The 17,559-nt window shown below is 46.2% G+C and overlaps 1 protein-coding gene across 1 annotated transcript in view; it reads left to right on the top strand.

Moving 5' to 3' along the window:
* Window positions 1-17,559, top strand: part of DNAI1 (dynein axonemal intermediate chain 1) — a 244,280-nt gene that overhangs the window by 36,920 nt on the left and 189,801 nt on the right. Inside the window, exons 10-12 of the mRNA XM_077816997.1 lie at window positions 3,457-3,541; window positions 7,327-7,444; window positions 10,774-10,817. Coding sequence (XP_077673123.1) covers window positions 3,457-3,541; window positions 7,327-7,444; window positions 10,774-10,817 — 247 coding nt within the window. The remainder of the gene's footprint in view (window positions 1-3,456; window positions 3,542-7,326; window positions 7,445-10,773; window positions 10,818-17,559) is intronic.

Raw genomic sequence — 17,559 nt, 5'->3', positions numbered from 1 at the left:
AGTGCACAAACTCTGGCAGATTAAGTGTAAAAGTATCATAAGACAGGCCAAGAAAGAATGTAAGAAGCAACTTGCTAAAGATGCACAAACTAACAGTAAGAATTTTTTTAAGTACTTCAGAAGCAGCAAGCCTGAGAAGCAGACAGTAGGGTCTACACTGCAATAAAAAACCCGCAGCATGAGGCTCAGGGCCTGAGTCAATAGACTTGGGCTGCGGGGCTGAAAATTGCAGTATAGATGTTCCGGCTCAGGCTGGAGCCCAAGCTCTGAGACCCTCTCCGCTGGTGGGGTCTCAGAGTCCAGCCTCCAGCCCGAGGCCAAACGTCTACACTTCAGTTCTTATCTCCACAGCCTGAGCCCTTTGAGCCCGCGTCAGCTGACCCAGGCCAGCCATGGCTATGCCGCAGGTCTTTTATTGCAGTGACCAATCTGCTAAAGGAGCACTCAATGAAGATAAGGCCATTGCCCAAATAAATTTGTTAGTCTCTAAGGTGCCACAAGGACTCCTCGTTGTTATTGCAGAGAAGCTAAATGATAAACACTAATAAGTCACCAGGTCCAGATGGGTTTCAGAGTAACAGCCGTGTTAGTCTGTATTCGCAAAAAGAAAAGGAGTACTTGTGGCACCTTAGAGACTAACCAATTTATTTGAGCATAAGCTTTCGTGAGCTACAGCTCACTTCATTGGATGCATACTGTGGAAAGTGTAGAAGATCTTTTTATACACACAAAGCATGAAAAAATACCTCCCCCCACCCCACTCTCCTGCTGGTAATAGCTTATCTAAAGTGATCACTCTCCTTACAATGTGTATGATAATCAAGTTGGGCCATTTCCAGCACAAATCCAGGTTTTCTCACCCCCCCCCCCCACACACACATACAAACCCACTCTCCTGCTGGTAATAGCTTATCTAAAGTGACCACTCTCCTTACAATGTGTATGATAATCAAGGTGGGCCATTTCCAGCACAAATCCAGGGTTTAACAAGAACGTCTGGGGGGGTGGGGGGGGTAGGAAAAAACAAGGGAAAATAGGTTACCTTGCATAAAGACTTAGCCACTCCCAGTCTCTATTCAAGCCTAAATTAATTGTATCCAATTTGAAAATGAATTCCAATTCAACAGTTTCTCGCTGGAGTCTGGATTTGAAGTTTTTTTGCTGTAATATCGCAACTTTCATGTCTGTAATCGCGTGACCAGAGACATTGAAGTGTTCTCCGACTGGTTTATGAATGTTATGATTCTTGACATCTCAAGAATGGGGGTGGGGTGAGAAAACCTGGATTTGTGCTGGAAATGACCCAACTTGATTATCATACACATTGTAAGGAGAGTGATCACTTTAGATAAGCTATTACCAGCAGGAGAGTGGGGTGGGGGGAGGTATTTTTTCATGCTTTGTGTGTATAAAAAGATCTTCTACACTTTCCACAGTATGCATCCGATGAAGTGAGCTATAGCTCACGAAAGCTTATGCTCAAATAAATTGATTAGTCTCTAAGGTGCGACAAGTACTCCTTTTCTTTTTGCAGGTCCAGATGGTATCACCCAAGAGTTCTGAAGGAACTCAAATATGAAATGGCAGAACTACTAACTGTGATATGTGCCTTGGCATGTAGGAGAATGGCCAGGCGTATCTGTGATCTAGCAGAGGTGGAAGGTTAGGAATATTGGTGTGCACTGTCGGGGGAGTCAAAGCGTCCACCATTCATAGGATACCTGAAATTAGATATATGCTCAATACGAAGGCAGTGTAGACTGAAGGAAGGAGCACTGGTTTGGGAGCCAGGCATTCCTGTGTAGTATTCCTGGCTCTGCCACTGACTCTCTGTGTGGCCTTTGGCAAGTTATGCCACCTTTCTGTCTGTTTCTCTATCTGTAAAAGGGGGTTATGATACTTCCCAGGGGTGCTGTGAGGATTAATTAGTGTCCATAAAACCCTATATAAATGCCAAGTCTTAGTATGCCTATGAAATGGAGTGAAGTCAGGGTAAGGCTAGTGGCCGAGCATGCATATGCCCTGATGTTGGCCTTCAAAGCCTAGCAGTGTTTTGATGATGGAAGTCTTTGAGGTGTTGACAGGGCTTTGATGGGGTATGGTCATACAAATAATAAAGATAATAATGGTGGTTCACTTAGGATGTGTGGATGCAGGACTTTGAAACAGCAAAATATGAAAGCTCAGTGCCCCTGGCTTTGAGTTCTCCATGCATGGGGAGAACCCTCTGACTCCCTAGCATGGGTATAAACAGCAGTGTAGACAGTGAGGCACTGCTTAGGTGAGTAGAGTACAGACCCAGTGAAAGACTCCAGCAGGGGAAGGCAGTGGGGAAAGGCTCTGACTCCCACTGCCGGAGTCTTTCCCTGCTGCCACCCTCTGCCAGAGCCTTTCGCTGCTGGATGTAGCTGCACACCACAGTATGGGTGCAGCCTGCTTTTCACTGCCATGTGTGGCTACACATACCCCACATGCTGCTACCAGAGATGTGCAGTGTAGACATACCTCTAGGTATAGCAGTGTAACCCTGGAATGCCTGGGAGGGACCTGGAGGCAGACCTGAACTGCAGCGTTTGGACTTCCCCAGAGTTCAGAGGAGGAAGGTGTTTGGATTTGTGCCCATCACTGGAATTCCCATTAGGACACAGAGACAAAGAGCGGCACATCCCTCCTCAGGCTACCCAGGGTTTAACGTTGTGCAGGGCTCTATCAGCGTTCGTCAATGCATAGTAGACCCAGGAGTGACGGAAGGTCCCTAAACGTGGGGGGCCACCAGTGTCCGAACTGTGACCCCGCCTCCCCTGTGCCACCCTCCCCCGAGGCCCTGCTCCCTCAGCGCCCCTCCCTCCCGAGCTCCCGGCCTGCGCCGCCCATTCCCCTATCACCCCACCCTCATGCCACTCCTTTTCCCCAAGACCCAGCTCCTGTGCCGCCTCTTCCCCCCCAGACCCTACCCTCTTCCCCATTGCTCACCCTTGTGGCCAGTAAAAAGTGGGAGGGAATAGCTTCCCACTTTTAAAGGTGTGTGGGGGGGGGCATGGCCCTCTGGCCCCCCCCGTTCCGGTGCCATTGGTAGCACCACACCTGCAAGATGGAATTTTCCACTGTGCTAGGCCAGCAAGGAACCTAATTCTCATTGACTTGCATAGGCAACTGGACACAAAGCTGCCTTTTGTGCCTTTGAAAATCTCCCCCACGGTGTGACTGATTCCATTAGCTATGTGCTGCATGATACTGTTGATCTGCATACAACTTAAAGTCGAGTTCCCAGAGATTTACTGAAACCCTCTGAACTTTGCTTGTCCGTGCGAGACCCTGAAACCCCTTAGTCTAGAGGTCCAACAGGAGAGGGGGGCTCTTTGCTAATTTTCAGAGAACCACGGCACAGGAAATAATTTCCCTTTCTTTCAACATGTTGGTTGTAAAATTTCTCCTCATTGTTTTACTTTTTGGCAGAGTGATGATGTATCCAAGGTGACCAAGGCAGCTAAAATAGTGGAGCGGATGGTCAATCAGAATACCTTTGATGACATTGCACAAGGTACGGGACTTTCATTCACACTCAGATGTCAGTTCTGCGGAAGAGACCGGCACACCGTTGTGATGAGGTGGTGAAAGCTCCTTTGAGAATGCAGGCTGTGGGTTTTCAAAGCAGCCTAGGAAAGTTCTATTCAGTGGTATTTGGGTGCCTAACACTCTGACTCCATGGGAAAGCCCAGCTGTAATCAATTACAATTGACCAGTCTGTGCATCAAGTCCTTGATCAGTACCATGTTGCTGATCACTTCCTTAGAGAAGTCAGAGGCTACTCACCGTTATCAACTCTGTGGCCACACCTGGCATAATGACTCCCATGGAATCATCACCTGTGCATGGAGAGGAAGAGGATTGGTGAGATATGTAACTGAGAAGAATCCCTGTTTGCTCTTCAGGATGGCTGTGCAATGTTGATCCTTTCCAGGGTCACCATGACAAAGTGCAATAGTTCATGGAATGTTACGTCAAGCCATGTCAGTCCATGTAACAGAGAAATCTGCATGAAAGGCCACCTCTGATAGGCTGCCCTTTTGCCTTAAGTGACCACTTTAAGTGGCCCAAAGGTTGCCAATACTGTACCGTTTTGGTCACTCCTTATTTAAAATCCACAAGCTAGATTCAGCCCAAGATGAGACAGACCCCCTTCAGCTGACAGAAGCCAGGACACAGCCCTCCCAGTAATGGAAAATCTGCGTCGGGGAGTATGAGGGCAGTATAAGACACCCACAGTATTGCTTCCACAGGCGTGGGCACAGCCAGCCCACATAGTCCCCAGCATAGCACTGGCCTGGGAAGGTTTATGGCCAGGACACGTGGAGAATTTACTGATTCTATATATACCCCATGTAGCCTCTCCTTTGGAGCCCTGAGGTCAATTTAAAGCTTCCCCTCCCTGGCAGAGACCCCAACTGAGGGCATTTTATTCTAATGCCTAATGGTTAGGCAGGGAGATGTGAGTCCGGACTCCTGGGTTTTATTTCTAGCTCTGCCGGTGAATAATTCGGTGACCTTGGGCAAATTGCTTACCTGTCCAGAGCCTCAATTCCACCATCAGGAAAGTGAGGCTAATCATGTTTCTCTGCCTCCCAGGGATACTGTGAGGACAGATTAATTAGTGAGAGTTTGTAAAAGGCTCTGTGATCCTCAGCGCGAAAGCACCTCAGAAGTGCCAAGGATTATTATGTATTCGTACCGCAAGTAAAACATTGCAATATGCAGGTGTTACATCTTCATAACCCTAGAAAGATTACAACAGGGAATCTGGGGAAGCATTTTCTGGTGGAGTTAAATTTTGTCTTGATTCAAAGAGGAGATCTGCTGCTAACAGGAGGGTGCTATCTATATAGTGGGCCAGATTCTCAGCTGGTGTAACTCACCAGAGCTTCATTGACTTCTGTGGAGGCACAGCTGAGGATCCCGCCCATTGCCTTGCCGATCACTGTAGGCTCTCCTACATGTCCCTGTGGCGTGGGGAGTTCTGTGCATGTAGGTATTGGGAGAGCACTCCACAATTTACTGTTGCTATCTACCCACCTCCAAAGTGACCAGCATATAATAATGATACCTAGCTTTTATACAGTGCTTGTTATCAGCAGATCTCAAAGTGCTTTTACAAAGGAGGTCAGTATAATTATCCCCATTTTACAGATGGGTAAACTAAGGCACAGAGGTGCAATGACTTGCCCAAGGTCAGCCAATGGTAGAGCCAGGAGTAGAACCCAGGTCTCCCGAGTCCCAGGTCGACACTAACCAGTGGGCAAGCACGGTGCTTCACAAGATGCAGGAAGGCAAGATCACAGCCCAAAGATGCTTGCTATGTAAGGGTCCAGTTCTGTGTGTTCAGTGGGAGATGAGAATGCTTAGCAGCTCACAGAATTGGGCCCTAAGTTAGACAGAGTCAGCACAGTGTTTAAGGACCAGGCTGAGGAAGGCAGCAGAGTGCCAGAATAGAGGTAGAAAGCTAGGTGAAAGAACTGAGGTGTTTGGTACTGTGGTCTTGGGCCTGTATAAAAGAAGGTGGCAGAGAGAGGCTCCAGACATAAATGTGCCATGAAAAAAGGCACAAAGTCCCAACAGAGAGTACGCAATCTTTAAGGAGCGAGAAGTGGGCTGAGTGCAGGCCGCAGAAGAAGGATGTCAGATCAGAGAAATGAGATGTAGGCAGGAGCAGATCTGGGAACTTGCAGAAAGAAAACAGCCCAGCCAAGTCCATTCATTTATAGGGCACGCGCTGCTCCAAGCAGGCTGGGACTTAGGCAGCCATTCAGCAGGCACTGAGTTGTTTGATCCTCACTGGAATATGTCCCATGCTTTGCGTCGAGTTCCCTGAACAGGTGAGTTTCCTTTCATGGTGCAGGCACTGACAGTCTGAGCTGCCTGTACAAAGCAGCTGTACAAGCCCATCCACTATGCCTGCTTACAACAGGGAACAGAGGCCACTGGGACAGATTCCACACCTTGTCCGTTCTAACGGTGCCCCTCTCTCTTCCCACTCAAATCACTCCTGACACCCATCTGTACGGTGACACTCACAAGAATGGTGTTGGCGGATGTGGGATGGCGTTAATAGAACTTGCATTATCAGGACATGGCTGATCAGCACCTGCGCACCTTATTTGGTGGTGGTTCTCCTTTTCCACAAATAAATAACAAAACATTAGTCTGTGTCGCCAATCTCCCGATGAGATCATCGATGGCTCTATAGTTTCCAAAAGAAAATGAGCCAGTGTGACCCAGGGCCTGAGCCACTGTACTTGCAACTTAGGAGACCAGGCTGTATTCCCAGCTCTGCCACTGACCTGCTATGTGACCTTGAGCAAACCATTTCCCCTCCCACCCTTTATTAGGGTTGCCAACTTTCTAATCACACAAAACTGAACAGCCTTGCCCTGCCTCTTCCCCATGGCCCCACCCCTACCCCACCCCTTATCTGAGGCCTCGCCCACACTCACTCCATCCTTCCTCCCTCCATCGTTTGCTCTCCCCCACCCACACTTATGTTCACCGGGCTGGGGCAGGGGGTTGGGGTGTGGGGTGTATGTGTGTAGGGTGCGGGCTCCGAGAGGGAGTTTGGGTGTGGCAGGGGGCTCAGGGTTGGGGCAGGGGGTTGGGATGCAGGAGGGGGTGCAGGCTTTGGGAGGGAGTTAGGGTGTGGGAGGGGGTTCCGACCTGGGGCAGGGCGTTCAGGGTTTACCTCAGGTGGCTCCCGAAAGTGGCCGGCATGTCTGGCTCCTAGCTGGAGGGGGCAGGGGGCTCTGTGCGCTGCCTGCACCTGCAGACACCGCGCCCGCGGCTCCCACTGGCCGGGAATTGCAGCCAATGGGAGCTGTGGAGCTGGCAGTCAGGGCGAGGGCAGTGTGCAGAGTCCCCGTGGCCACCCCTGTGCCTAGGAGCTGGACATACTGGCTGCTTCCAGGAGCCACATAGAGCTAGGGCAGGCAGGGAGCCTGCATTAGCCCGACTGCGCCGCTGACCGCACTTTTAGCGGCTTGGTCAGCAGTGCTGACCAGAGCCCCCAGGATCCCTTTTTGACCGGGCAGGGACCATCTCTTGCTCTGTGTGCGTACAGCATCTAGCACTGCGTGGCCCTGACCTCACTTAGGGACTCCAGGCACTACGGGGATACAAACAATAAATCTCGGGCATGAGCAGTGCCTTTGGCACAAGCTCTGAACATGGCGGTGCCTACTCTTGAGCTAGGGGAGAGGAATGATCTTATTCTCCACCCGCAGGCACTGGTTACAGGCAGGCCCCTTTTAATGCGCTGGTATTCGTTTCCTCTCCTTTTAGATTTTAAATATTTTGAGGATCCTGCGGATGAATACAGAGACCAGGAGGGGACTCTCCTTCCACTGTGGAAGTTTCAGTATGACAAAGCCAAGAGGCTTGCAGTCACTGCCATCTGCTGGTGAGTTTATTTGTTGCAGATTTTATCTCCTAAATCCTTGGGCAAGAATGGAATGAAATGACATGCGATCTTGCAAGCCAGCGTCCCTGTGAATTGTCATAACGTGGAAGTGTAGCTCCGTTATTATGGCAAGAAGCCCAACATTTTGTATAAAAACATTCTGAATGCTTTCTCTGGGAACACTGTTTGTTTGGAATAATTCAATTCAACGATTATTCGTTGGTGGTAGATAACCATGCCAGGTGCTGGTTTATGGACCAGCTGGCACCTGCTGTGGTACTGAATGTGCCAGGCACATGCTCGGATTCCATTGCCCTTCAGTGGAAGATGAGTACACTGCTGACTTAGTGTGGAGCACCAGGGCAAAGAGGTTAACTAAATGGAACAAATAAGAGTCCCTTCCCCTGAGAATTGTAAAACCAGATTGGACAGATCTCTGGAGAACATACAGGAAGAGTCAGTCCTGCACTGGCCTAGGGAGAGGTAGGAAAAGAACTATATGAAGGCAGAGGCTTTGGTCTGTGCACAGAAAAAAAAGAGCAGTATGAAGTGCCGATTCAATTGCATGTTCCAGTTAGGTAACTGCATGTGCAAAAGGATAAGTGAGACACTTAGGATATGTCTACACTGCAGTTAAAAACCCACAGTTGGCCTGTGCAGATGACTTGGGTTTGCAGAACTCAGGCTAAGGAGCTGTTCAATCGCAGTGTAGACAGTCAGGCTCAGGCTCGAGCCCAGACTCTAGGACCCTGCGAGGTGGGAGGGCCCCAGAGCTCAGGCTGCAGCCTGAGCCTGAACATCTACTCTGCAGTTAAACAGCCCCTTAGCCTGAGCGCTCCCCCTCCCCAACCCCCCGAGACTGAGTCAGTGGGCATGTGCCTAATTGCAGGATAGACCAACCCTCCATCTCTGTTCCAGGCCAGCACTTTTAAGCAGATATTGTACATTAAGCATGTATTTTAAGCACGGTCCTGAGTAGAGATGCTTTCCTGAATCAGAGCCCTAAGTAGCTATTTCTATAGGTAATGGTTGTAGTTGTACATCGCAGAGGGCCTGACCCAATCTAGCACTGGGCCCAGTTGCTGTCCCAGTTTACCTTCTTCCTTGTCAATCCAAAACATCACCACTGATAGTTTCAGATTAACTTTCCCTTTCTGGGGTCTCATTTATTGACATACAATAATACTCAGCTTCTCTTCCCCAGGCCTAATTCATCTTTTTAATTGATAACAGGTGTCAGCCTACACGTAGCCTCCCTCTGTGCTCAAAAGTCTTTAGAATTCTTTACCAGGGCTTCACCTTCAATAAATACTAAGTAAGAGAGAACAATAGACTTGTAAGATATGTCCCAGGTATGGATTTGTGTTTTTCAAATCTTTTGTAGTGACAGTGGATCTAATGGTTAGAGCAGGGAAGTCTGGATCCTGGGTTTTATTCTTAAAGAGTGCAAATTATCATTTACGGTCATTATTATGAGTCAAAATGGAGAGATAAAGAAAGAAGCATTAAAAGGCAACTAATACTAAAAGGATAAGAAAACATGATTTAACTGAATATAAAATTAACCTGTGGAATTCACTGCCACATGACATAATTGAGGCAAATAGCTTAGTAAATTGCAAAGAAGGATTAGTTATTAAAGCTTTCTATATCAAAAAGTAGAGTATTGGCAGGTCAGTCCTCATGCTTCAGGGAATAAACTAATCACCAGCTGGGACAGGAAGGAACTTCCCTCTCTGGTCTGTGTGTATGATCTTTGTGGACTTGAAGAAGGCATATGATCGTGTTCCAAGAGAATTTGTTTGGTGGAGTTTGTGACAGAGAGGTGTGCTGGAAGGATAGGTCTATCTTATGCAGGTATATATGATGGAATGTCTACTGTAGTTAAAACCAAATGGGGCTACAGCAGAGGATTTCTAGTAAACATTGCCTTGCACCCGGGGTCAGCATTGAGCTCTTTTTTGTTTGCAGCTGGCTTGGATGTGATTAGGGAGAATATACGAAGGGAGCTGCCTTGGAATACGCTGCTCCGTGATGCCATAGTGATATGTGCAAAGATTATGAGACCCTGCAAGCCAACTCTGAAGAGTGGCAAGGCAGTTTTGCGCACCTGGGACTCAAGAGTGAATGTTGGTAAGCCTGAGGCTTTGATAACTGAAGTAGCAGGACCCACTATAAAGGATATTACAGGCAGAGAGCTTAGAATGGTGAAAAAATGTAAATACCTAGGCTCAGTGGTTGGTGACAATGGTGCCCTTCTGAGTGATGCCTGACAGCATACCAAGGCTGCTTGGTGCAAATGGTGGGAGCTGATCTCAGTTTTCTATGATTAAAAAGGTGCCAATAAAGTTAAAAGGGAGAATGTATCTAACTGTAATTTGACCCATCCTAATGTACGGAACAGAAACTTGGCCAGCCACGAGACGAGAAACCAGCGTGCTCTCCACCATGGAAATGAAGATATTGAACTGGTCAAATGGTTGGACGCTCTGTGACAGGAAACAAAATGAGGTTGTGTGGAGCGTAATGTGGGTTGCCCCAATTGGAGACAAGTTGATGGAGGCTAGGCTACATGGCCAGGGGCAAGTCCAGCAGAGATATGAGAGCTATTTTGGAAGGATGGCTCTTGCAATGATCGTGGATGGAAAGAAGCAAGGGGGAGGCCAAAGACTCGGTACATGGACCAGATATCAACGGTCCGCACACAGACCAATTTGCATGACAGCCTGGCATACAATCATGAGTTTTGGAAAAAGGCTGTAAAAGTCACTGAGCCCGAATAGGCAAGTGGCAAAGAAGACAAAAGCTGTGTGAATGATCTTACGTTATGGAACTTATGTGCCTTCCTCTGAATCACCCATTATTGGCCAATGCCAGACAAGATAAGTGCGTGGGTGGACCCTTGTTCTGATATGGTTTGGCAGTTCCTATGCTTCTGTATCCACAATGGTGGAAACTGAGATTTCTTCTCTCTTCCTCTAAGATATAGGGTTTTTTAAAAAGTATATTTTCAGTGATTGTGAAATGTACAAGGCAGGGAGCCCTGGAGACTGAAATCTTATTGTTGTCATCTTTGACGTAGCCCTTTCTTATCCACTCCATGTGTTGCCATCATCCTCTGTTGTCTGAGTCCACGCATAGGTCTTGATCCTGTGAAAAATTAGGCACATGCAAAGCTTTAGTCACATGCGTAAGTGTTTGCAGGATCAAGCCATAGACTGTCGGCTCTTTTGGGCGGTAATCTGGCTTTATTCTGTGAAGTCCATGCACATCTGTTGAGTTAGATAATTAATAATTCATACTCTGTTACATTTACTTTCTTGTTACAGGAATCCGAAGTACAAGGATCTGTTTGCAGTGGGACATGGCTCTTGTAAGTTACAAATTAAACAATATAGTTCAGCGACCGAAAAGGGACATTTCCAGGTTAAATAAGAAGATATAATTTAAAAATATTGCACTACTATAGATGTGTTTACCACGATTGCCCACACCGTCATGATGGTTAGAAAGCTGGAATGCTGGCCCCAATTTTCTCATCCCTGTGTTACTAGCCTCACTTTAGATCATAAAAAGAAAAGGAGTACTTGTGGCACCTTAGAGACTAACAAAGAATACAGACTCACACAGCTGCTAGTCTGAAACCTGACTTTAGATCATGCAAATCTAATTTTTTTTTAAAAATCAAACAAATTCAAGCCATTTTGCTGCTCTTTTATTGTTTGCATTTCATTCAGTGTGTACAACAAAAGTAGGCTGGTCAGTTTCCCTTTTGTTTTAGCAGACTTTTTAGTCAGTTTCACTAATTGGTTTTCATGCACTAGCACACTCATGCCCCAGTCTGCACCGTCCGTGTTGCAAACACCCTAGAGAATGCCAGAAACCAAACAGAAGTCTGTTTTCATTGAAATGGCTGCGGTGCAGTTGTTATCTACAATAGGGTAGCAGCTTAAAACAAAGCCATTGTCAACAAATGTTGCCCTCTAAACAGTTCCCTGAGGGTGCCATGCTGTTATCTTTGAATAACCCCACTATCTATATCAGCAGCCTTGCATGATGATTAGGTTTTCCTCCTTCATGTTAACTCTCTGTCATTGAAAAAGAAACAACCCCCTCTCTGCTGTATTTTGAAATTCTATTGACTTGTACTCTGCCTCTCTCGGGGAGTATATAGGCGGACAGGGGGCCAAATCCAGATCGCCAGATGCTTTTGAATGGACCCCAAAATCTTTTTATTTACTTATTATTATTATCATCATCATTATTTATTATTATTTTCTCTGGAATCTGGACCTTAACTAGACCTTGCCCAAGAAATTTGGATCTTGCCAAAAAATAATTGACTGCCTTGTCTGGACTGGGTGATGCTGTTGCTGAAGAGTCTCTATAGAAATATCCTCTTCCACCCTGCCACCCACCCACTCCTCCAGCTTGAACTTGAATTCTTACTATAGCAAACAGCTCTTTCATTCTGCATGGAATTCTCACAGACCAGGGTCAGGTCTTTCCATAGAAATACTGGCCAGAAGGAGTTCCTGGGTGTAGCAGGAGCCCTACACTAGTTTTCCTGGGATCATTCTGTGAGGCATCAATCTGTGACTCACGGGACACCTGAGTCTGGGAAATGGCTCTGGGAGGCTCCTCTCATGCAGAATGATCAGCAGTGTAAGCCAGAACCCTGCAAGTGCTGGCTTTGAAGTCCTCTGTGGGTCTGCTTCTTTCCCTTGCAGCCTGGTTTCAGTATAGCCATGGTGCCACAGCTCCTTCCCTGGCTCTTCAGGGAGGGATAGCTCAGTGGTTTGAGCATTGGCCTGCTAAACCCAGGGTTGTGAGTTCAATCCTTGAGGGGGCCATTTAGAGATCTGGGGCCAAAATTGGGGATTGGTCCTGCTTTGAGCAGGGGGTTGGACAAGATGATCTTCTGAGGTCCCTTCCAACCCTGATATTCTATGATTCTAAGAGAAGAGTGGTGCCCACAGCAGGAGGGGAAGTCAGAAGATCCAGTGCATTCCTGAAGTAGCTGTTTTTGTTTTTCCAGAGAGCTGGGGGGAGGGTGTGCCAGACAACACAAGAATGTCCCTCTAGCCCCACTCCTGGCATCCCTCCTGCCCTTGGTCTGCTCCTTCCCTATCCACTGATCTCTGACTCTGCAGAGGGGCTGGGATAAGGAGAACAAAGCCCATCCCCTCACTGCAGGAAGCAGGAAGTTTGCATCATGGGACCCTTCACACTGATACTGTGGATGAGGTTATCTGGCTCAGTTTGTATGCTGCTGGAGCTGCCAAAGGATTCGTCCCATCTCCTCTCTATCTAGATATTTTTTCTCTCCTTTCTCACTATTTTTATTTATATATTTGTTTGTTTTTAAATTTAAAAAGCTGATTGTACAGTATGGCATTACCAGCTCTCCATTCGGCTTTGGAAACAAACAAACAAACAAAAAATTAAACTAAAAGCGGCAGCTGCTGCTGAAGTTAAACACTATCTGGAAATTACAGATGGCAGGGATAGTAATTGCAGGTTTTGGAAAGTGAAACAGAATTCACAGGTGTAGTGACCTAGCTACAAATACCACGTCTGTGACTGCCTGCCACTTCATTTGCTAAATACGGCCTTGTAAATTTAAGCTGTATCTGTAAATGTTGACAGTGTAATTCAGGCTGATGAAGTTAGAATCCATTGTGAACATTCTTTGCTGATGAAACAGGGTTTGTTTCAGTTGGACAGATACAAATCAGTTAAGAATCATATTGTGATGCTCTGTACCTTCGGGGAACACCCCCATTTTCATCTTTATAAAATGATTGTGTGGTATCCAATGCAAGGTTTGTCATGTTGGGTGTCTTCGGAAGGCTCATGATGCACTGAGCATAGTTGTTATAGTGAAGTTATAATAATTGTTACAGTAATGTTATAGGCTATAATTTCATGTATATAATTATGAGGCTGAAAATGTATCCTCATGGCTTAAAGCAAGCCCATGCAAAAACTCACCAAGAACAGAGAGGCAGTTCACACCTCATCAGGGCATGGATGGGACAAACCCAGCCCAGCCTCACAGGAACAAAAGACGCTGGCCTAGGTGGCAACAAAAGAATCTGTTAGGCTCTCGAGTGAGACACCCCCTTCCTTTGGGCAGTCTGGGGCTGTGATGAGGTAATGCTCACCTGACTCTGAAGGGTGGGGGGCAAAGCCAAGAAGGAAGAAAGTACATGTTAAAAGGGAGAGATGTTTGCCATGCTCTTCCTCTCTCTTCTACCTCCATCTTCAGACTACACACCAAACGACTGAAGCGCTGATCAAAGGGGAGAGCCTGGCTGAAAAGCAACCAGCCAGCCTGTGGTGAGAAGCATCTAAGTTTGTAAGATCAGCTTAGAATGCGTTTTGCTTTTATTTCATTTGACCAAATCTGACTTGTTATGGTTTGACTTATAATCACTTAAAATTTATCTTTATAGATAATAAATCTGTTTGTTTATTCTACCTGAAGCAGTGCGTTTGGTTTGAAGCCTGTCAGAGACTCTCCTTGGGATAATGAGCCTGGTACATATCAATTTCTTTGCTAAATTGAGGAACTCATATAAGCTTGCAGCATCCAGCGGGCATAACTGGACACTGCAGGATGGAGGTTCCTAGGGTTGTGTCTGGGACCGCAGATATTGACTAGTGTCATTTGGTTGCAAGTAGCTGGGAGCATTGCATTCCAAAACCTGTGCGTGAACAGTGGGGTTCTCACAGCAGAGCAGGGTAAGGCTGGCTCCCAGAGTCAAGGATTGGAGAGACCTAGCAGATCACTGGTCCAGATAACACCAGAGGGGAATGTCACACATATATTAAATTTAAGGCTCCCTTATCTTATTAATACTACATTGGATTAATAAAACTGAAAGAATTTGACAGTCTGATTTACTTTATGCTACTTCTTCTCTTAGTTTTAACCCTGTACTTCCCTCAGCTCTGACAACAGACCAGTCAGTTTCTCTAAATTTCACATTCTGTTTCTCCTGTGCTAGCAGGGCAGTGCCAACACGGCAGGGGAATATTTTTCCTTTCAAAATAAGCTCTGTCTATTAAAAGCCACGGAAATGATCCTCTTGCTGTTGGTTTGCGCAGAAGCCCAAAGAGACCTGACAAGATCTCTTTAATTCAGCAAGTACCAGCTCACATGTGAAAGATGGGGACCAGCCTTTGCAAAAAGGTGGGTGGGTAGGAGTGGATAAAGAGACTGCTCACCTTGCACTGCCAGCACAAGAGCCTGTGCTCAGAAGAGCGCAGGGACTGACAGCTACCAAGGTACGCTCCCAGCCATAGGCGCTGACTTTCTAATGTGCTGGGGGTACTTTCCCTGGCTCCACCCCATGCCCTGCCCCCACTCCACCCCTTCCCTCAAGGCAGATCACTTAGACGGAGGACAGATCACTGATAGAGAGTGCTAGGGATTGCTTGGTAAGCTGGCCATGAGCTGACAATGTGCATTTGGATATGGACAAGTGTAAAAGTATACATCTAGGAACAAAGTATGTCGGCTATGCTTATAGGAGACGGAACCCTGACATGGGAAGAAGTGATTCTGAAAAAGGATTTAGTGGTCAGAAGGGACAAGCAAGTGAACCTGAGCTCCCAGAGCGATCCTGTGGCAAAAAGGGCTATCGTGATACTTGGATGTATAAACAGGAATGTTGAGTAGGAGTAGAGAGATTTACCTCTTTATTTGGCACTGGTGCAACTGCTGCTGGAATACTGTGTCCAGTTCTGGTGCCCACACTTCAAGAAGAGCATTGAAAATTGGAGAGGGTTCAGAGAAGAGCCACAAGAATGAATAAAGGATTAGAAAACATCTCTTACAGTGTGAGACTCATGGAGCTTAAACTGTTCAGTTTATTGCAGAGAAGGTTAATGGGTGACTTGATCATAGTGTCTAAGTACTCACATGGGAAACAGAAATTTAATAGCATAATAGAAATGTAGGGCTAGAAGGGACCTTGAGAGGTCATCTAGTCCAGCCTCTGTGCTGAGTCAGGATCAAGTATATCTAGACCATCCATGAAGATGTTTTGTCTAACTTGTTCTAAAGATGATGGGAATTCCACAACCTCCCTTGGAAGCGTATTCGAGAGCTTAACTACCCTTACAGAGTTAAATAGTTTTTCCTAATATCTAACCTAATTCTCCCTTTTTGCAGATTAAGCCCATTACTTGCCCTGCCTTCAGAGGGTACATACAACAATGGAACTCTGACCTCTTTTATAACATCCCTTAACATATTTGAAGAGTGTTATCAGGTCCCCCTTCAGTCTTCTTTTCTCAAGTCTAAATATGACCAGTTTTTTTTAAACCTTTCCTCAGAGGTCCGGTTTTCTAAATCGTTGATCATTTGTGTTGCTCTCCTCTGGACTCTGTTCAGTTTATCCACATCTTTCTTAAAGTGCGGCACCCAGAACTGGACACAGTGCTCCAGCTGAGGCCTCACCATTGCCAAGTAGAGAGGAATAATTACCTCCCATGTGTAACTGCATCACATTGTTGACTCATTTTCAATTTGTGATCCACTCTAACCCCCAGATCCTCTATTCCCCATTTTGTAGTTTTGCATTTGATTTTTTCTTCCTAAGTGTAGTTCTTTACACTTGTCTTTATTAAATTTCATCTTGTTGATTTCAGTCCAGTTCTTCAATTTGTCAAGGTACTTTTGAATTCTAATTCTGTCCTCCAAAGTGCTTTCAGCCCCTCCCAGCTAGGGCATCATTCAGAAATTTTATAAGCATACACTCCACTCCATTATACAAGCAATTAATGAAAATAATAGTACTGGACCTAGAATAGACCCCTGTGGGACCTCACTAGATACGCCCTCCCAGTTTTCCAGAAAACCCTTGATAACTACCCTTTGAGTATGGTCTTTCAACCAGTTGTGCACCCACATTGTAGTAAATTCATTGAGATCACATTTCCCTTGTTCGCTTATGAGAATGTCATGTGGGTCTATGTCAAAAGCCTTGCAGCAATCAAGATATATCACATCTACAGCTTCCCCCCCTCAGTGAAGCCAGTAACCCTGTATGATAATAGAGTGCTCTACATTCTAACAGACAAAGGTAACACAAGATCCAGTTGCTGGACATGGAATCTAGGCAAATTCAGACTAAAAATAAGGTGCAAATTTTTAACAGTGAGGGCAGTTAACCATTGCAGCAACTTACCAAGGGTTGTAATGGATTCTTCATCTCTGGAATTTCTTAAATCAAGATCAAATGTTTTTCTAAAAGATCTGGTATAGTTTAACCTCAGCGACTGACGTAGGAATTAATACAGGGAAATCCTATGATTTGTGTTATACAGAAGCTCAGATTAGATCATCACAATGGTCTCTTCTGGCCTTAGAAGTCTATGAATTAATTTCTCTCATGCAGCTTTCAGAACCTTGTTGGGAAGAATGCTGATGGGAACCTCTGTTCTGACCGTCTCAGGTGGAAGGATGGGCAAGGTGGCACCTTCCAGGGGGAGAAATGTAGGGGATTTTGCAAGATGTGTCTCTTCCTTCCCCAAGTTAATTCATGCAGTTGGAGGATCTTACGGGTAGAGCTGAGCAAACAATTTTGCATGCATTGTTGTAGCTGTGTTGGTTTCAGCATATTAAAGAGACAAGGTGGGTGAGGTAATATCTTTTATTGGACCAACTTGTTTTGGTGAGAGAGGCAAGCTTTTGAGCTTGCACAGAGCTCTTCTTCAGATCTGGAAAATGTACTCAGGGCTTGTCTACCCTTAAAACTCTGCAGCGGCACAGATGCACCAGCACTTCAATGAGGATGCTACCTACACTGATCGGAGAGCCTCTCCCATTAGCGCAAGAATTCCATCTTCCCAAGAGCCAGTAGTCAGGTCGATGGGAATGTTTTTCCAGTGACCTAGTGCTGTCTACATTGGGGGTTAGGTCTGTTTAAATGCGTCGCTCAAGGGGGTAGATTTTTCACATCCCCGAGTGATGCAGTTGTATCAACTTAATTTCCTGGTGTAGAGCAGTCCTCAGAGTGTCACAGCTAAACACAAGGTGGAACAGATTGTTTAGCTTAAGTAGTTAACACATATTTCAAGGGACCAGTCCAGGTGAAGTGGCC

This window comes from Eretmochelys imbricata, chromosome 5 (assembly GCF_965152235.1).
Source record: "Eretmochelys imbricata isolate rEreImb1 chromosome 5, rEreImb1.hap1, whole genome shotgun sequence".
Classification (NCBI taxonomy): Eukaryota; Metazoa; Chordata; order Testudines; family Cheloniidae; genus Eretmochelys; species Eretmochelys imbricata.
This window is presented reverse-complemented; position numbering and strand designations above follow the sequence as displayed.